At 42.9% G+C, this 21826-nt stretch overlaps 1 protein-coding gene across 2 annotated transcripts; it reads right to left on the bottom strand.

The window, feature by feature from the left end:
• Positions 1-943: 943 nt before the first annotated feature.
• On the bottom strand, positions 944-17770 carry socs5b (suppressor of cytokine signaling 5b). Of its 2 annotated transcripts, XM_011484060.4 has the most exons (2): positions 17383-17770; positions 944-6680 (listed from the first exon to the last, which is right to left on the bottom strand). In XM_011484060.4, the coding sequence occupies exon 2, from the start codon at positions 6665-6667 to the stop codon at positions 4982-4984; it is 1686 nt and encodes a 561-aa protein (XP_011482362.1). In that variant the 5' UTR covers positions 6668-6680; positions 17383-17770; the 3' UTR covers positions 944-4981. The 2 variants fall into 2 exon arrangements, with proteins under 2 accessions (XP_011482362.1, NP_001116396.1); NM_001122924.1 differs by lacking the exon at positions 17383-17770 and having other exon boundaries at positions 4982-6667.
• Positions 17771-21826: the final 4056 nt, after the last annotated feature.

The following is a 21826-nucleotide window of genomic DNA, read 5'->3' as shown; positions in this document are numbered from 1 at the left end:
GAAAAAGTGAAGAAGCCCTCTTATTGTTGAAGTTTAGTTCAACCCTTTAACACAAGAAATGTCACTGGCTACATCTAAATAAAAAGTGTTCTTTTACATCCCTGAAAGTGACAGTTTACGTGATCAGCGTGAATCAACTCATTGACACGAAGAAAAGCTATTATTCACATCGGCTTTGCACCGATATGCAACTCAATACTAACGTAGTGTTGCATAACGGTGCAAAGCCGCTTTTCTGACAGAATCAACGGATTTACGTTGATTGCATAGACATTTCAGTGTGAACTGAATCGGCACCAGGATTTCTTTTTGTCCTTCAGAATCTGGGAGAGGTACGTTAATTGCATCAAAGGTTGAGAATTTACGTTTTTTTAAAAGGATGTAAACACTGGAGCTAAAGCTCTGGTGTTAAAGTGTTACGTTTTTTTATTAAAAAGCCACTCTGGGGAAAATGGCGTTTTTAACACTATGATCTTGTAGCATTTTTCTCATGACAAAGAACTTAAAAAAATTCAATCTTGCATTTCTGAGTATTCTTTTCCCAAATCATTGTCAATCACGAGCAGAATAAAAAAAAGCCAATGGAAAAAGCTTGCAGTTGGGAAATGGAAGCTACAATCAGTGGGACACAAGCTTCCAGTTCGGCTCCATTCAGATGCATCCACTTGTAGACGACTAGATTCATGTCTTTCACAGCTCATTAATTGAATTAGAGCTGTGCAAGACAGCCTGAAGCAAAATTCACAAGATTTGCACCGCTTTGACATTTTAAGCCTCGTCCAACTGTGAGTACTTGCGCTAGTATCAGGTAGCGCCACTCCAGTGTGAACACCATTGACCATTTAGCGCGTTCTTGACGCACAACACATGCCTGTGTGTACATAGCCTAATGGGGCATGCTGTGATCTTCACACAACGTGAAATATTCTCACATAAGCCAGTGGAGGTTACACTTAAAAGAATTTTATTTGGAATATTAAGACAATGAAGCATAAGCCAAGCACCAAGAGTGAGCTACAAGTGTTGCATGATACGACTCTTAAAAATGAACAGGTTATGTTGGAAAACAGGGTTTTTTTGTCCTCTCTTTTGATTGATTTAACAGATACACAGAATAGAGAGAGAAACATGAACATGATAATGCCATTTACACGTGCCCAGTCTAATCTGACAGCAGAAGAAGAGGAAGAGAGGAAACACATCAGGAGAAGCTGAGGAAAACCAGAACAGTGATATCCGCCTGACGACAGCACGGTCAGCCTGAGCCCACCCCCCCAAAAAACACACCTCCCGTTACAGGCCCTTTGTGGTGGGCCTGAACGTGTATGGCGCTCTAGGAACACTGCAATATTGCAGATCGACGACCATCAGTTCCCGTCAATGTCAAGTCCCGTTGCCTCGGCACCCACATCCACAGCAACTGGTGTGCACATAAAGCATTAAAGTGACAGGATTGCAACAATCGTTCAACTACACTCCGTTGCGTATTAGGGAGAAGTAAGAATGAACTTTCACACATATTTTTCTGTTTGCATATAGCACTCAACCCAGCTTTTAAAATATATATGGGAACTTGAAAAAAAAAATCGTTTTTTTCTCTCTTAAAGATCTGAAACAAAAGGTCGTACCAGAGAGATAAGGGGTGGTGGGGGGGTTGAGGATGCTTTAAACAGGACAGCCGACATTTTCAGGCAGTCTTCATCCAGACCCAGTGGTTTCCTGCCACAACCCAGGCTCCAATAGTGCAGCGGAACAATGTGGTACTGATGACAGCGAAATGGCCTTTCTCAACAAAATAGAAACTCTTCCTGTTCTTGAGGCGAAAATCACAAAGACAGGCGGGCGGCGCTGGCTGAAGGGGGTCCAACATCCTGGCTTAGTGTGTGTGGTGGGGTGTAAATCTTCAGGGTAGTGCAGGTGTCAGAAGAAGAGCTGATAGTGTGTGCAAAAATGACAGTTTATGCATCACGAGAGAGTAAAGTCCTTTCGTCGAGCTAGAACATAAATCCAACATACGTCATACATACAATGTGTATTTTGTCTAAATCTACAGGTTATATGGCAAACATGTGCTACTACTGTTAATGTCAGATATTTCCCATGGGGAACAGAGGGTCACGAGGGTCTGCCGACCCTCCTTTGCAACGAGCCTGCCTGAGAATAAGTGGGGATGGTACGGGGGGCAGAGAGGCATTGTTCATTGGAGTCACTGTCCTCACCCCTCACACTAGACTCTGCTCCCCCTCCCATAGGAACCCCCTCCCCCCCACGTGGCTCTATCCATATGCTAACACAAACATGCACGGCGTCTGCAGCGAGATTGAGAAACCTCCATCCACGCGGCCTACAGCACCTAAAGAGAAGACTCATTCTAAGCGGCTGGCATTTCTCTTTGCTTTTGGTAACGCGTGACAAACACCCGAGGCTGTCAAGTATGCGGACAGTCGGCCGTTTCCAGATGCCGCCGTTCCAGCGTAACATTAAGAAGCTCTCTTTGAAGGCAAACGTCACATGCTGAACCCGGCATGACTACAGTTTGCCTAAAGACTTCTGCTCAATAGGCTGGAGTATAGGGCAAACAACAACAACAACAACAACAACAAACACCCCACAGTCCCCATACTTTCAGTCTGCACCTGTAGAACAGAGACACAATTAAAGTGCTTTTTTTCTTTTTCCTCATGAAAGCCCTCGCTGCCTTTGAGCGTGCTGCTGCCAGGCCAACAACTCCTGATGGTCTGGCTGCAGCTCTGCGAGTGCAGGGCAAACGGGCTAGACGTTTCATGGCAGCCAAAAGTCACCGCCGCTTTACAAGGATGTCAGGGATGTGGGCACATGTGAACAGAGCAGGTCATAGAGACGGTTGCTCAGTGGACAAAGGGGCAACCAGAGTACCCAGTGAGTGCATGTCTCAGCATGACAAAGATGCCTTGTGACTGATTGATGGAGCTATGGCATGAGCCGGTGAATAATGTGCATGCATGCATTTGAAAACCTGTTTGGGACGTGATGGTTGGATCTTTTTACTCGTTTTGGGATTTTAAGGTAAGCAAAAGCTGCAGGAGTCTGACACGACTGAAGCCAAATGGCTTTACAGTTACATGTGTGGTCAAAAGACTTTTGGGGAAAATAGGAGATTTTACTGGATAAGTAGAAATAGGTTTAATTGCGACAAAACAGATTTGTTTTTGGTAACTTCATGTGTATTATTAGGAAAACTACTCTGTATCCATGTCATTCTACTTGTGTTTAACTATTTATTTCCCCTAACCGACTCCAAAATCCAACTCTTCTACCCATCGACCAGTTCTACATCAGGCTGGGCTTTGTCATCAGAGGAATCTTCTAGGCCTCTTGTTACAGCCATGTGTCAAGTTGCTGGAAAGATCCCCTGCATGTGAGCTGGACATTATGCCTACAGCAGCATGGCCACCTACTAACCTACAAACACGTTAAAAGTTCTCCACAGAGACTAATGCATGCATTAGTGAGGGAATAGATGGAGCTAATGTGCAGCCTACTTCAATGATCAGGTCTTATTTCAACATAGCACCACTTTAATTGCAGCTTTAAATGTGCACCATAAGTTTGTGAGCCTACAGCTCATGCACCTTTTTTGTTTTCAGCTGGATGTTGAAACAATCCTACAGCTGGTTTGGACTATGAAGCGGATGACCACAAAACAAGAGAAGCATGGACTGGAACCTAACAGATTGGCTGCTGTTTTAGATCTACCTTGGAAGAGATGGCAGAAACGGGCCATCCTGTTCTGATTTTGTCTCAAACCAAATGGGATTCAAAGCAGACGCATCCTGTCAGACTTCCAAATGGGCCCTGGCAAAGAGCAGAAAGACACTCCATCCCACTATCAAAGGGGAATCAAAGGATTAGGTGCCAACGCCGCAGTGCCAGCTATCACAGGACCACCTCTGCTGTCTATTGCAATGAAGATTCCCAAATAAAGGTCTGCATTTTCAACTTTCAGATGACCAGTTTAACTCCAGCAAAGGGAATGTCTTTTAGATAGAATTTGAGGGAACTGGTCACCAAGGCTACAATGTCTTTGTTAACAGCAGTGGCCTTTCTCACAGCTCACAGTGTCGAGCACAAAACTTCAACCACCATATTTAAAACGTTGCAGCAGTTTTAACCCACATTTCATATGGAAAAAGCTTTAAAAAAAAAAGTCATGGCATGATGAACAGCCCACATACACATTTACTGCCTGTGGCTGTTCACAGAAAGACTTTTGTGAAACATGAACTGTCAGAATACACTTGCCTAAGATATAATTTAAAAAATTCTCATGGCTGCTAAAGGGGGACTGGCTAATGTAAAGCCCTTTATTTCCCACATGTGCTGTCCTTCACCCGACAAACCCCCTAACATGCTTTCCTTGTGCACATGTATGATTGAAACGGTCATGAATGTGTCTCATGCAGCACCATCAATGAAACCACTGTGACTTCAGAAGACGTACAGATGCCCTCTCAACCCACACACATCTCGTCATGGAAAGGTGCTCAACTACGTACTTAAAAAATTAAGGTAATGGGCTGGGGGGGGGGAAAGCAAGCAAGCAAAGAGTCAGCTGTACAACATAGCCTTGTGTTGGCAAAAAGCAATTTGGTATGAACAGTGGAAGCATGCAGGCAGGTCTACAAGCAGGGTGGAAGGGTGGGATCAGGCAGAAGTTTAGCCCGAAACAGGAGAGAAGAGACACCAAGTGCTCACACTTGTGACTTTCCTCTTTGTCAAAACAACCTGAAAACATGCTTGCCAGACAGTGTCACACTGAAGATAATATGTATTTCTGTGATGTAAGTAATAACCAAAACAAAAGATTAGAATTAAAGTTGTATAGTTTGTTATAACTAATTCCAAACCCCACCAGAAACAAATCCATGTCAGATCAGACTAATTGGAAACTGAGGAATTTGTAAAGTCCAGTAATCCTCCTGCGGCTATGGAGAAGTCCACCCTATTTAACCTTGGGCGGAGGTTCCCTCTCTAGCCATCGAACTCGTACTTTCTGTTTATAGTGATACTCCTTGAGGAAGTCCTGAAGGGCAGGGGGCAGAGGCAGAGAGCCTATACCATCATAAGTGGTCCAACAGCAGATGGCAGCTCGTGCCAAGTGCTGCAGAGAAAAGGGAAAGGTCCGATTGAGGGGTGCAGTAAGCAGCGGCTCAAAGAACATGCAAGCGCTGGGGTCCTTGTAGTGCTCCAGCAGTCCTGTAACAGTGGAAGAATGGAAAACGCAGGGGTCATGAGCATCAAAGCTGAAGTTGTGATTCCACTGCTCTATGCGTGCGTGCAAGGATCTATTGTAACGGCGGAAGCTAACAGAGAAGAGGTAGTCTTCCTGGGCTGAGTCGCGCAGCAAGAAGGTGCCCTCTGGCCTGCCGTCCAGCAGGGCCTCAGCCTCATAGCGGTCCATGACGCCCCAGTAACAGGGTAGAGTTGTAATTGGGAGCAGATCTGGCACCAGACAGTGGATGTAGTCTATCTGGGTGTGAACCTTCCAAGGCCCGTGTTGCTGTCGACTCGGGTGACCTTCCCCAGAAGCATGCCTCTGCTTGGGTCGCCTGGCTTGTAGACATAAGGTGGTCGAGTCCTCCTCAGAGTCACAGTCCTGGGCTGACGCTGTAGCACCCAGCACCTGCCCGCAGGTCCCTGATGATGCAGCACCCAGAGAATTGCCAGCCCCATTGGCCCGGCCTTCCCCAGAGGCCTCCCCCATGCCAGGAGTCATCTTTGGTCCCAGTTTGTAGAGAGAGGAGCCTGGCACTGAGGCCTCCAAGGTGTGAATTTGTGCATTAGGTGGTGGGTCCACACCTTCCTCGATGCTGAGCCTACGCCGCTCACGCAGACGTTCCTCCTCATCCTCGGGTGAAGGGTGGGTGGGATCAAAAGCATCCAGAAGGGTGGTGGAAGAATGTGGACTGACTGGTGCCGTGTGCTGTTTGATCAAGTGCCACTTGTGAGCAAGGTCGGAGCCTGGAGGGAAGGGACAGGTCTCCAGCATGAGCTCTGTCAGGTGAATCTTCCTTTTGGAGGCAACAGGGTTCTTAGAAGAACGCGAGCATCTGCGTGCAGGTAAAGGTAAGCACAACCCAACCGTGTCACTCAGCCTCTGGCGCAAAGACCGGGTGTTCAGACTGCGTCCCCCGCCGACAGAATCGTTTATCTCCTGGATGGAGCTGATTCCGTAACGTCTGTCCCTACGGTTCCCACTTCCTCTTAAGCGCCCAGAACGCCTCTCTGTCTCCAAAGAGCTCTGGGTTTTGGTGGAGCACGAGTGCTTTTTCTTGCCCCCCCATGGGGCATGACGAGAATAGGAGTCTCTTCGTGCCAGGGGAATACTCCCTGTACCCCCTCGTGCATCCTCAGTCTCCTTGTCAACAGTGATCTCTACGATCTGGGGGATGTCTGACACACAGTTGTGATGACGGCGTCCTGTAGATACCACTGGCACTGGTAGGAAGCCCCACGACGGGCTGGAGGCTCTTGGTCCTGGAGCCTCCGCTAGGCTGTTTCCTTCACCAAGATCCACGACACAGTGGACGGCATCCGCCTCAACCCTGCTTTCACTGGGTCCTGAGCTGTGAAAGAGTGTTTGGCATCTGCTCTTCAGGTTGCTCCACATGTTGCCCACTTTCTTCATGAACAGGAGCCACCTAATGACAAAAGCAGAAAATCTGGATTAAGCACACGGTGAAGGAATTTCAACCAGCAAAGACTTTAAGAATTAACACAGTGGGTCTAAAAGCATGAAGCACAACCTTCCTTTCAATATCCCAGACTACTGTATCCGTTAATTAGACATGGTGAGAATATAACAGGGCCAAAATGTCTGAGGGGTGGTTGAGCTTGAAAGGCTGGAACAGAAGAGCTAGGAGTTGCCAGGCAGACATGCAGGCACACAAGGCCACAGCTATAAATGAACCTGGGATCTGCTCACAGCTGATCTTCTGGTATGTACTGTATTACAGAGCCAGTCTAGACCTGACCAAAAGCTTTCCCTGTAACAGCAGCAGACAGGGCACATGTGCATGCATGCATCTACACACACTCGCTGTCGATTTATCATACAATTACAATTAGAGTTTGGAAGTCATAGTAGACTGCAGGTTTTTTGTAACTTTAAAACCACGGTAAGTATGCGTTTCATATTGGACTGGGTCTCGATAGGTTTTGGACATATCTGGTTGGTATTTTTCAAATGACAATAACTCCAGATTTCTTTGAATAAAATAGTTATATATTGGATCATAAAAACTATTTTCACATAACTAATAACAAAGCAAAGAGAATCCCTTTATAGGAAAGTACATTTTATGCCGTATAAAATGTATGAATTGATATGGATTTTTTTGAAGATAAGCAGATAAAATTGATATTTTTAAACCCAGCTCAAGTTAATGGCATTAAAACTTATGAAGGACCACCCTCCTGATAACATGAGAAAAGATCATAATTGTAAGAGTTTCCTCTGCACTCCATCATCTACTGGATGTTGCATTCAGATTTGTTGCTTCATAAACAACAGTCATTTTTCATATTTAATCAGCTATTTATGCAACAAATGCTGGAAAATGTAGGAACACCTAAATGTATCATGACAAGTTAGTAAAGTTTTGTTGTTGCTGACAGCAATTACCACAGCTAACAATCGAGAATAAGCAATGGCTCCCTCTAACTCGGTAGAGAAGTGCGCATGTGCTTCATATTCCACATAATGAACCATATAACTGGCCTAGCAACAAATATTCAACAACAATTTTCATTTTCATGTGGATTCCTGAGAGACTTAGTGCACATGGTCAGCATAGTTTTTCTTAGCTTTTGACATGAACCGCCCTTAAACTAATTTAAAACTGAACAAGTGAAGGACACCCTTTGGGACGGTAAAAACCCATCGAGATAAGATGAAAATAAAAGGTGTCACCTCAACTGCAGCCTACAAGCAATGAAATAGGGTTATGCTGTTTGTAATAAGAGCGAAGACTATCGTGCCAAGTTCCATTTTTTGGTTGTAAGAACTAAACTTTCTAAACTAAGATCTACTCAAACAGAGTCAGAAACACTGAAGACAAAGGTATTGTGGCCTTAGTCACTTAGTTTTATGAATGACGGACATTGTGCTCCAAGAAAGTGCCAAGTATTGCTTAACCTTAAATTTATGCATGTTTTCATATTGATCATTGATTCACCAGTTTAGTCAAAAACACTTAACTTTGTCCAGAAACACCCACCACCCCCTCATATTCATGCAATACTAGTAACTTTAGTTATGGCAATCATACGGTGTTGCTTCTGGAAGGAATCCTCTAAGGTGGGAAGGTAAAACTTTACAATTTCTGCAACAAGACCAGAAAAATGTTTAAACAAAGAAAATGAAGGCGGGTTATGAGGGAAATAAAAGAGAGAACATCTGATGAACAGTTAATTCAGTCAGTTGTGCCATCAGGTCAAGATGGAGCTAATCAGAGCCAAACTACCCTTGTAAGTCCAATCAGTCCAAAACTAGACTCAGTGCATGATCTACAGTTCCAGCATAGGACTATGGACTAGAGGGCTGCATTGGGATTGGGTCCCGCCGGGTCCCACGGGACCCAACCCAAATCTCGCGGGATTGGGTGGTTTGAATTGTGCTGCGGGCGGCAAAAAAAAAACCCTGCGGGATCAGTGCTGCCATGAATATCTCATGTATATATATTAGCAGACTACGTTGTGCGGCTGTTGGAGTATTATGTACTGAAGCTCCGTGAACGCACCAGGTAGAGACGCCCAATGGCCTCTGTCATCTAACCTGTTGTTGGGGGTGTGCAACGCCCCACCCCGCCTCGTACTAAGAGCGCGCTTCAGGCCGTCTGTCTGCGCGCGCACACACGCACACTTTTAACCGAACGGGATTTGGGAAAATATATTTAATATTTAAGTTGCACATTACACAAAAGAGGAATGCATGAAAAGATGAGGCTGGAGGAGGGACATGAATCTCTTTAATAATATCAATAAAAATACGTGTTTTTTTCCTGCGGGACGGGAGATGATACAAAATCAATACATCTCTATTACTGTGCGTGACTAAATTCTATGAGTTTTGCGGGTGCGGGTGGGAGTGTAACGCATACGTTGTGGGAGCGGGCGGGATTGGTCAGAAATTCAGCGGGCGCGGGCGGGAGCGGGATGAAGAAAATAGTCCCGTGCAGGGCTCTACTATGGACCACAAACAAAAAATCCCTTTAATCGTACAACTCTTTTTAAAGAAAACAAAACTACTTCTTTTTTAATTTCAAATGATTTAATGTCCAGAGCACACACAAACATGCTGTGAAGGTAAAAGACAGACGAGAACCAACATATCAGTAAGCCAAACTTATAAACTCTTATAAACTTCAATTCTTGAGTTTGGGTCATTCTAGGGAGAAGAGCAGCGGTCTCATCGTGGTCTCAGTCATCTAAAACTACCACCTCATTAGACTGCAAGAAAAACTATGAAGTGACGAACAATCGACTTAGATCTTCAATCAGTAAAGAACAAACTTCCGCAAAACGGCAGAATACTAGTGAAGTAAAAAGAGTTAGCCAAACTAGGGTTGCACTATAATATTGGATACCGATAGTTATCGGCCGATATTGGTCATTATGACGTCATGCCGATAATTAAGATAAGAAAAAAATTCGCAGATAAATGGACCGATAACTAAAAACAAACTGCCCTCGCTTCCTCAGTCTCAACTCTGTATTTGCTTGTGCCAGCGAGGTGTCTGCTCACCCCTCTCATCCTGCAGGCTTCTGTAGCATGTACCGGTAAGTGACGTCACCTCAGCACCTGCCCTAGAGAGCTCTGTCTGCAACATGGCACAGCTCTCACCCATGTGGGCTTACTTTACCGTGTCTGAGACAAACGACTCACTCGCTGTTTCCAAAAATTTGTTTGACAGAAGTTTCACAAAAAGAGAAAAAAGGTCAAGGTTTAACACCACAAATCTCACAAGCTATTTAAAAATTTACCGCCGCGATGTGTGGAAAGAATATGAAACTGCTGTTATTGCGCTAGCACTCATTCTAAAAAGAAGAGAAAAAACTGCAGGGTTTGCATGGAAACAGCTGTCTGCATTAGGATTGATGGTGAGCGTTTTTTTTCTTCTGCTGAAAATGTGCTGGATGACAAAAATCAACAGCTAAGCTGTCAGAAAGCAGAGATGCTACTCGTTGTCAGGGAAAATCTCCCATTCCAACAACACAGTAAAAAACAAAAAAATGTATTTTATAGTGGTGGTTTATGTCATTCCATTCTGGTTTGTAAAATGCTTGAATGCCTACGTTTTTAAAAAGTTTATTTCTATGAGCAACCATGAATAATCTTGCACATCAGTTAAAAACGTTTTAGTTATTATTTTGCACTTTAGTTTAAAAGCAAAACTTTTTGCACTTTGAGATGAAACTATTTCTTTTGCACGTTGTTATATTGGGGATTATTTGTATTAGCGCTGGGCGATATGGCCTAAAAATTAAAATCTCAGATTTTCGTTTTTTTAAATTCCATTTCCCGATTTTTTTCCCGACCCCGCCTTAAGGAAAGCAATAAGTACAAACGGCAGACAACTTAAAGCAAATTTTATTTAATCAAACGCAACCTGAAAATTAAAAATGAATCATAAAATGAATCATAAATAAATGAACACACTCTTGGAATCAAAGTCCCAGCTGTGTTTTAAGTCACACTTTGTCGTCTAGACTAAAAGGAGAAAAACATTCACCTCATTTTCTAAAGAATTAACAACACAGCTCATATCTGGGGTCTAAGGTTTAATTAAATTAATAAACCCCGTCTTCTCCCCGGTATATATGGGTACCATGTCTTTGGCTATATGCAAAGCAACCACTTTGGTGATTGTTCTCCACCGTGCCCCTTTCCTAGGGATGGGTACCGAGCCCCGGCATTGAACGAGCCCCAGGGCAACATTCTTCAAGACAGCAGTCTCCGTCTCCGTCTAAGATCTGACATCAACGGTTCTGCTATCGGTACCGGAGAAGTCGCATTTTTTGTGTCCCACTAGATATAAAGTAGAGCTGTGAGATTTTTGATGAAATCTGATGAAGCAGGAGGAGTCGCAGCTTTGTTGAATACATAAGAGCCATTCACTGTTACTTTGTACTTTACTAATATATTTTTTAAGTATTTAAAAAAAAATATCAGTTGAATGTCATCGGCTACAAGAGGCAGGAAAATATTGGGTCTCGGTAGTAAAAAGTCAGTATCATGCATCAGTAAATAAAACTAAACAACATATCATAGATGAAGATGATGAAGTTCCATCTAGTAAAATTTGGCTCAGAAATAATGTCAAATCCAATGGTTTTCTCACCAATAACCATCCTAAAGTCCCACTCCAGCTACTTGTAAAATCATTTCCAGTGGTCTTTTTACTATGATTAAACCATTTTTTTAAGCAAAAAAATCAAAAAGCCTGGGTCATTTTTAAGGAGTTCATTATAAATCTGCCTTGGAGTTGAGGGTGGGGCTGATGGCTAGTTTCCCTTCAACCCTTTCTTTACACTCTCTCCTGTTAGCTTATAGGACCTCAGAAGCCCAGGCTAACGTAGCAAAACACAACAAACGATATCAGAGCTCTCCAGCTGTACAAGTTTTGAGCCAGATGGCAGCTGAGATGAGGAAAATGAAGACGTTAATAGATCTATCTGTTTGCAAGTGTATTCATCCGAATTGGAAATTATTTGATTCTAAGACGCATATTTAATCGTTGTGAGAAACATGTACAGAGGTCTGGTGAATCCGTTTGCTTTCTAATTTCATTTGAAAAGTTCCGTCCAAATCAGGTCCTAGAGGCCTGAATTTGGGGACCCTCGGTTTTCGCAATTGAAGTAATTTCAGCAGATTCAGCAGCAGATTCTGCAGCAGAGACAAGCAGCCATGGGTTGTTATGCAACGCTTTGCATTAGTGATGTGATGCATATTTGAGCAAAGGCGATTTGAAAAGTTGCCCTTTTTTTCTGAGTCAGAATCCGCGGATTCACGTAAATGGTCAGTTACAGTGTGTCCAAATGCACGTGTTATTTATTTATCCAGTGCTAAAAAGTTAAACATCAAGCTCCAAAGTGGGGCTAATTAATCCATAACATTTAAAAATGGATTTAATGGTAATCGTTTATTATATTCTGATTTTTCTCTGCTGGGACTAAAATCGATTTAATCTACCCACCAACGTAAAGAAACATTGATGCAGCTAAACCTAACTTCCAGAGAAAACATTTCCCGTCTATGTTCAGATTTGCCCACCTGTAATCTTGCTAATGCCAACTCTTCGTAAACACATCTGCTGACACTGCATTAAAAATGCTCAATCATCACCGAGCAGAAGATACAACTTTGCATCTGCAGAATCCAGTAGATGCACTATATTACAAAAGGTATTGGCTTTCCCATCCTAATGATCAGAATCAAGTGTCCTAATTAGAGCTTTGACGGTGTGGGATTTTTGATCACTGCGGTGATGAAGCAGCAGGTGTTGCGGTTATCGTCACACCCCTAGTTCTAGTCACTTGGCCTGGTCACAGGTGTATAAAATCAAAGACTGGTGGTTTGGTAGAGTTTTTATGCTGGATGCCCTTCCTGACACAACGCGATATTTTATTTGTACCGGCACAGGAAGACTTGTGGCTACATACTGGTAGTTAGGCAGTAGCGTGAAAGTCTTGCTTAATGACCCACACTGGATTAAGCTGAGAAGCAAACCCTGGCCTTCCACGTGGCAAACCCAACACCCAGCCTTCTGAGCCATCCAGCCCCTCCATCCAGCATTTCCCCCAAGAAAACAAACAACATCCAGACTTTGGCAAAGATGGATGTGCATTTGTGCATATTGTCACAATGAGATGCTCGTTTTCATGGGTTGGGAGGCGCTGATGCTCAGAGAGCAAGTTTTTGGGGAATGCTGAGAGCTATTACACTCAGTGAGCCACATGCTCCCTGTTCTGCTCCATTCTGATGCATCCACTTGCAGATGACTCGATCCATGTATTTTGGATTTAGGCTGAAAACGGCATAATTCTAGTTAAAAGACAACTTTGAAAATAGATCAAAAGAGGATTAGAGGGGGTCTTTATGGGCAGACATTTTCATTCCTACCGAAACATATTAATTTGAGCTACACTTATCAACCAAAACTAAAACTATGCCAATATTGATGTCCTTCTCTACCAAAGCCACTGTAATGTGACAGAACTGGGATTTGAACCACCAACCTAACAACTTCAAGGTAACTCTAATTAGGAAAAACCATCCCTGATGACATTGACAGCAGGGGAGTAAATGCAGACCTGACAGCAAATATGAAGCTTAATCAAAAGTAAACACAACCTCAAATAAACAACAGAAACAAATAGAACACCCCATCATTACACCTTCAACGAAGGACAGAGGCGACATGCGGCAAAGAACCCCCAAAATTTGAATGGTTGTACAACCGCATTCAATACTTTACCTGTTTGGCATTATTTATTTTACATTGCCTCTTTTTTTCCTAATGGTCTGCTTGTGCGCAGCTCCCTTAAGGTTTGGCACAACATTTGAAAAACCAGTCAGGGTTTGGACTTTGACTTAGACCATTGCAACACCTTGATCCCCCCCACCCCCCCATGCTATTCTGTTGTAGATTTGCTTATTCCGATGAATGTCCTTCTGCTTTTAGCCAAGCTGCCAACTAAAGTACCCAGTCCATGATGCTGGTAAAAATATAACAAATTACATAAAATGGTTATTCGTTATATTTTCATAAGAAGAAAATATTTTATGGGCACCAGGAGTTGATGTAATAACTATACAGGTAATTTAAAAAAAAAAACTCTTAAACAGGTTTGAAATGTATAAATTAAAAGAATTGGTCTCCTATCCTTATTCATTCATGTAATTAACATGCATCTGTTGGTGTTTGGTCCTTTTTCTCTCTCCAACAAACTAAAAAAAAGAATAAAAATGTTTGTTGGATTATAAAATACTGAAACTATGCTAATATGGTATGACTAACTGTTTAGTAAAGAAACTAAACAGTTTCTTTATTTTAAGTTACATTTTTTATAAGCAATGATCCTGGACCATTAACTATATGAGAACTGGACTGAGTGACTCCTCCCCCTGGCATTCCAAACAGGAAGTACCCGCTGGTTCCAAGAAGCCAAAATCCCACAGAAATAAACAGCTAATAGTCATTCTATTTGTCAGAGTAACCATTCTTTATTTATTACCTTTTTTAACAGGTACTTCAGAATCCTCATTTTTTTATTATGATATTGTTTCTGTGGTACAAATTATCCAAGTTATAAACTGACCAATCAGATGTTGGGTCATGTTGAATGTTAGATTTCACGTAGCCCTCTTTTTAGGGGTGCAGACTTCCAACAAGCTCACTCCTGAAGGAGTGGTTGCCATAGAAACATTGACTCTGACTTGGAACAGACACATTTTACTGATGTTGCCTGATCTCACATGGCGGTTCCTGTGTCATAAAACAAAAACATGGCCACTGAATTGACTTCATTTGGTTGGAGCCAGAAGTGAGTCATTTGCTTTGGGTGATGTCACACCAACTCGGTCCAGTTCTCTGATATAGTCAATGTCAGGACCAATCAAATGATGTAAAGATTTCTGTAGACTGTTAAGAGAAACTATAGAAACCAGCAAACAAACAACTGGATAAGATTATAATCTGCAGTGGACACAAAAAAATGAGTCAGAAATCTTTTACATCGGTTTAAGGGAGCAGAGGAGAATATTTAATACTAGGTTTAGGGTGCGGTGTCAAAGTTTTTTACTTTAAAGACCTACATAAAACATCAAAAAGGTATAATTGACCTAAATAGATGCATCATCCTGTTTGACGAATTTCATGTTTTATTCTACGCATGTGTCTATGACACACCTTTACATTTACTCCTAGTTAAAATTTGACATTTTGTGTTATTGTACCTGATGCAAAACAGAAATGACTTACTGCAGATTGATATTGCCATAACCTACTGCAGTTCTTTAATAAAAAAATTCAATAAAAAAAGCATAAATTATTTTTTTTAAAGCAACATTTGGCTCCATAGTTTTCAAAATACCTTAAACCATTTCATCTATGAGGATATCAGTGTACTTTCATGCACAAAAATGAAATTGTCATAAAAACGATATTCAAATAATCCTTCTTTAATAGTTTTAACTTGCACAAGTGTGTTTTCCCTGTTATAGAAAAGCTTTTAGTTCAGAAGCCAAGTAACAATTTTCCAATTTTTATCCCAAAACAATAAAATAAAGAACCCATTAGGCTCAGATTCCAGACTTGGACAGGAATCCAGGATTTCATCAAAGGAAGCGACACAGTTCAACACTCGCTCTGATGACTTGTGTAGCTTAATCTAATTTGTGAAGCAAAACATGTAATAATCGCTGTTTTGGTTGGGTCACAAGGTACACGGAAATGTGCCAGTCCACCGGGACTTCACGGGTGCAGCCAGGACAAAAAGATTTGACAAACTAAAACAAATTCATCACAGACTACAAAATTTTAATTCGGACAGATGAAATGTTTTGTTTAGTGAAATCCTGAACAGCTGAGCTTGCTATGTTGGTTGGAATGTTTCACCTGCAAGTTTGGTCATAACTTTAAACTTAAAAACCGGGGCTATGCTTCTAAAAATTAGAAAAGGGTCTCCAAAAACTGTCAAATATTGAAGAAAACGTACTACATGAAGAAAAAACCTAAAGGGAAAGATGTCAATTGTGTGATAGCTGGCATTTAACAATTTTAATGTATTTGAAAGAACGGCCAAAGCAAATGAAAAACTGCTGGAAGCTAGATTAGCTTTTTACTGGTCACTATTATTGCATCAAGAATCCATGATGTGAGATTTGTTTAACTACTACAAACATGAAAGCACCAGCTGCTTTACATTACAAGAGGTTGGTATGGGGTCTGCATAACCGCACAAAAGCACACGCAGCATCATATCCACATTTCCCGTCAAGACTAATCTAAGGTTGGAAAAAATAAGATGACTATCAAAAACAACACACAATTAAATTGCAATCCAATCCGCGTCCACTTAGACCCATCCTGAAACTGAACTAAGCTACTTCTGTTCTCCGGCAGCCCAACACGCCCATTCTCCAGGGATCACACGGGTCCATGAGACGGTTGGGAGGAAGACAATATTCAGGGAGGATTTCTTCTGTGTTCCGACCGGACTGGAGTTGGAAAGAGATGCGCGGTGCCTTTCCTTTCTCAAAGATGTGTGGGTTGGCAGGAAGCCGCTGAGAATTTGCTATTAACCTGATGAAAAAAAGGCTGTTTTTATTTACAATCTGGCAGAAGAATTTCAGTTTTTTTTTAACTGCCATATAATGTGGATCTAATGCCAAGAATAAACTGGGAAAGATTTCACCTTACATAGAAGCAAAAACCTAAAAATGTGAAGTTTAGAGATATATCTCTCTAAATCTCTCTCTCTCTTTGTGTGTGTGTGTGTATATATATATATATATATATATATATATATATATATATATATATATATATATAAGAGAGTAAATCAAAGTTACATTTGATTTGCGTCTTTTTCTACTGTATGCTGGGAAAAGAAACTATGGAAGGAGTACAAAATAATTTAACAACAATAAAGAGATCAGTGGGAATAAAGCAAACATTATAAACGTCCAGTAAAAGTCCAGTTAAAGTCACTGATAATTATTTTATGTATGTCCAACAAAAAAAAACCTAAGTTTCAAATGATCCTCACATTCATCCAACTGCACGTTATATTATGGTAACCATAACAACAAATTTAAAGTTTCCTCCATTTCTCCATCATTGCAACTCTTCAGCTAAACCCCGATCGTAGCGAATCTATCGAAATGGTTGAGGGGCCTTCAGGTTTGTGGAGGCCCCGTTCGTCTCTGCTCCATCATGCCAAGCTAGCGGACCTGCTAACCCGATTCTGAGCCAGCCAGTCCAAGTACACCTCGAAAGACAGCTACACAGGGCAAGTGGGATGTTTTTCAGACTCACAACTACATGGTGGGTGTTCAACAAAAATTATTAGACATAAAAAATAAACCTGTCTCTTAGTTTGGTTCACTTATCAACCCGGCTTACAAGTTGCTAACAGTTAGCATCTCCAGGTTAGGAATTTCTAACATTTTAGTTAGCTTCAGCTAATTAACCACCTAGCAGACTTAGCATGCTAGCTTGTAAAAAAAAAATCGACATACAATTGAACAAAAATAATCTAAGGATGATATTTAGAGATTAATAATATACATTTGAAATGTCTGGTGATAGCAGAGTGTTTTCTAGAACACAATCTTACCCGTGAGCCTCCTGAAAGCTTTACTCAACAGCTCTCTTTGTCTGCAAAAAATGGCTATTAAGAGAAGTTGGGCATAGATCCCCCTTGCGGACCACGGTGTCGGAAACCAAAACTCGCACAAAAAAGCTTAACGGTACCATCCCGAATATTTCAAATACACTTATAAAAAAAACTGGTCACCACTTTTTAGAAAGTCAAGCCTATTTTAAATACTGCGATAGCCCCGGTCCTCGTCATGATGGGGTCTATCCTGCCGCGGTCGACGCGGCTTGTAGCAACAAATATGACGGCGGTTTCAGCAGACAGGGTGCCGGAGAGGCGGACAGTGCTCAGTGGGAGGGAACGCTAACTGACTGCGGCAGCCACCAATGGAGCGCAGGGAGAGGGTGACGACTTCCGGCCAAACTCGCCTGATTGGGCATGGCCCGGAAGTGACGATTGGTGACAAGCGTCCTGTGCCACCAATGAGAGCTGCAGACAGGGGGCGGGCGCGCGCTGGCAGCTGCCTGAAAACGTGGAGAGGGGAAGGGAGGCTCTGAGGCATCCTGAAGCCTGAGGCTCTGAGGCATCCTGAAGCCTGAGGCATCAGAGAAACATCAAGAAAGTCCTATCAATATCACGTTTCTTGTTCAGTTCGATCTAATGCAAATTTTTGGGGGACTCAAACATATGTGATTTAAATTGGGATAGTACCCACCATTCATAAATACTGTATTATTAATGAAATAAAAGATTTTAATTCAACAATTTACATCAAATATATCCAGTTGAAGACATGCTAAGAAGATTTAAAATAAACATAAAATAGTCTATTGCCAATCAAGTAAGCAGACCTTTTCTCATTTATTTAATCATGTTTGTACACCAAGAAAGTTTAGCCTGATTTTGAAGAATCCATGATTACAAAGTTGAACGTAAATTTCCAAAATATCTTTGATGTAATGTTATACTTTGAATGGTTTGTTCAAAAATGTTATTTTTCTTTTTCAACTGTTTATTATTTTCAGAAAATCCCACATCCACAAGTGTAACGCTAAGTTCTGATCGGGCATGTGACCTACGTTCAGTAACGAGCTTGTTCACACTGGACTAGAAGGGATGGGTTTCTCCTTGTTCTTCTTCTGTTTACTAGCGCATGTCCGCCACCTACAGTTGGAAGAAGTAGAAAGTAGTGTAAATCTAGCATATCTTGTGCCAGGCTTTTTCTTTCACAGCTCTATTCCCAAATATATTGTAGCGACCTGGGGGTTAGCCCCGCCTTCAGCCCCTAAGACTCATGGGAAGTGGGGAATCATGGGGAAAACCATGAATGAGAGGGCTGGGAACAGAAGTCATCTCCATGCTGTTTGACTTATTGTGTTGTGTTCTAATAGGTTGGCTTTGATGCTGAAAAGGAAACTGTGCTTCTCTGCCTATTTCTTTCTCTCTGAGATTGTCTGGGGTCGTGCGGTGTGTGGGGCACGGACAGCTCTCCAATGACGCCACTTAATTAGCTGCTTGGCTATAGTGACGCACCAGCTGGGTTGTTACAATATGAAACACTTGGTGTCATGGAATCTCAGCCGGGCGCAAACCACAATTATTAATTTCTCCTCCATAATTAATTTTTTTAACGGATAGCACTTCTGTGAAATGAGAGGAATGCCATCCATATGTCACTACCAAATCCAAATCCCTTATTGGTCAAAGTTTGATCAATCAACGCATGTTTAGTGGCTGCGCGTTTTGTTCATGGAGCCCAAAAATGGTCTTAAAAGGTACGTAGGTACATGTGAACGTGTACTTTTTATTGGAAGTGTTTGCTAAAACACGTGTTGCTGAGGGCGGTGTGAACCTAGCTTAAATTATCCAATTCACAGCCTTGTTTTAATGTAATCCATCCAGACTTTGATGAATATTAATCATATCACAAAACAAAATGTGAAGCCTCCAAGAAGATTACATCTTTTAAAGGAACTACATATGTATTTATTTTTTTCTATTCTACCTATGTAGGATAATGTAAACCTCTGGACGGTGGCTGTTGACTGTTGATGTGCAGGTTGCACAGTATTTGTAGTGTTGTTTTTTTTTAACCTACTGTCTTCTCTCTAGTACCTAATAAAGTTTAACAAAAGAAAAACAGGAAAATCACAAACAAAGTATAACATTTTTAAATTGTTCCTGGAAAAAGGTTTTTTTAAACATTTAAAAGTAGAATCGTGTTGGGATAATTCTCAAAACCACTCCCCTTTTAACTAAAACTTTCATTAAAATCACAGTAATAACAAGTTCAAAATGATAATGTTATTTATCTGTTATGTGGTTATACAAAGGGCTGCCAGAGGAACAAGACCCAGCTCGTATTTTAAAGCTTAAGGTTAAATATCTCTAAGATATAGTCTGTGAACATTTAGATCAAAAAAAGGAATGATCCTGTTCTGGTTTACAGCTTGTGATTGAAACCAAAGTGTCACTAAATGTATTGAAAGTCCTTCGAGGTGATCTGCAAACATCTGCCCTCTCCTCTAGAAACAACTGTCAAAATGCATTCACTGCCATCACAGTCCCCCTCACATGAGGTATCCCGCTCAGGAATCAGCTTATAGCACACGGCGTCCTGGAAGTGGTGGTCCTATCATCAAGCTGAGCTGAAGTTCAGGTTAAACCCCCATCATTCTCTGCACATCGGGCTTACATCTCTGTGAAGCTGATCTAATTTATGCTTAAAGGATACGGAGCATATTGCATTAGGACTGATCATTTCATAAGGAGTGAACCGGGCCATTTTGGTCAACACAAAGCTTTGCTCTCTTGGTCTCAACTGCATCATTTTTGAATCAAGATGTAGCAATGATCTAAAGCAGGGGGTCTGCATTCAGGTCAACTTTCCAGGCAGCAACCCAGTAGAGCCACAATGTCTTACTTCACCCTGTAGAATTATCAGACACTGGCGTGTCTGACATGCTGGCGGGTTCACTGGGGGTGTCTCTCTCTGGGGTTGCGTCGGCGCCCACCCTCCATCCCGCTTTTACTTGCATATTAGACACCCTGATTCATCTAGGGCCTTGTGGGGAGGGTCTGGTGGAGGGGGGCACGGTGAAACATCCGTGCTCATCTTTCACTGGTCCCCCCCACAATTTTAACTTCCACTTTAGACATACACACTGCATGTTAGCAGCACACACACAGCAAATACACACCAATCACAGAGGGACCCCGGAGTGGGGGCCCCATCGCTCCCATCCGGGAGCGATGGGGCCCCCCACACTGGAGATCTCCTATTTTACCTGCAGCACACACACAGCACACACACCTCCATAAATGGGTGGGGTCGGCCAGTCTTCACCCGCCCGGTCCTCTCAGGGCGGCCGGGCTTGTGGGTATCCTGTCGGCTGCAGTGATGGTCGGGCATGCAGCGCTGGGGGGTCGGTTGGCCGGAGGGGGTTACTGCGTGGCGGCGGGGGGTGGGGGATAACCAGAATATTGTGAGTATGTGTGCGAGAGTGCATGGGTGGGACGGACCTGGGGGCTGGCTCGCTGGGATCCTCTGGGGATGAGGTGGGAGGGCATCGAGGGGTTTGGGGGCTCAGATAATATGGCGGGGGAGGAGGGTTGTAGTGGGTAAGGTTATGGGGGGTGGTTGTGAGTGCGGGGCGATCTCTTGGTTGCTCAGGTCGGGTGCCGGGGGCTGGCTCGCGGAGACAGGGTGCCAGTCCGGTGGTTGGCGGCTCATGGGTTCTCGGGGCCCTGGCCTCGTCCTTGGCCCTTGTCTCGGTGTCCGGCGCCCGGTGGCCCCCATGGCTGCCACCTGGTACGGCTAAGCGCTCCTGTCCTGTGGCCTGGGGGCCGGACGCCGGGTTCGCTTATGCCTTTGGGCGTCGAGGGGGCCCCTGTAGGGGGGCCTTCTCTGCGCCTGGCTGGGTGGGTGGGCGACCCCCCCCTCCCGGGCTGCCTGGATCCGGAACCCGGGGGGGCTCCTGGCCTGAGGGTCTCTTTTCCCCTCTCCTGGTCTGGCTGGGTAAGATCTGGTTCCCCTTATGAACACACGGTTCACCTCGGCAGCGTCCACCCCCACGTGCACACTGCCACACTGCTCCCTATCTGCCTTATCCCTCCTCCTAACCCACAGTGTATTGATGGACAGATATTTTCCGCTCATCTTCGTGTCAGATTTTCACCTTTGATGTAATATTTGTCTTTCCAGCAGATCTTGTATAATTGTTATAAATAATAACTTATTCAAATCAGTGCTTGTATCCCCCACTTTCTCACCTCTCTTCCTTTTACTCTCTTCCACCCCCCCCCCCCTCACATTCTTCCCCTCTCCCTCCCCACACACACTAAATGTAACAAATAAATAAAAAATAATACAATAAAAAGGGGTTTATACAAATGTACACTCTGGTTTCTAAAGTTCTATAACCTCTTTTTGTGATAGTAAAACCTGTCTAACACAAAAGGC

Source organism: Oryzias latipes, chromosome 15 (genome assembly GCF_053564925.1).
Source record: "Oryzias latipes strain Hd-rR chromosome 15, Olatipes_Hd-rR_3.1".
NCBI lineage: Eukaryota > Metazoa > Chordata > Actinopteri > Beloniformes > Adrianichthyidae > Oryzias > Oryzias latipes.
The sequence above is the reverse complement of the archived record's forward strand: the minus strand, read 5'-3'. Positions and strand labels throughout refer to the sequence as shown.

Coding starts and splice junctions, on each gene's coding strand:
- socs5b (XM_011484060.4), bottom strand. CDS start 6,667: ATGAAGAAAGTGGGCAACATGTGGAGCAACCTGAAGAGCAGATGCCAA.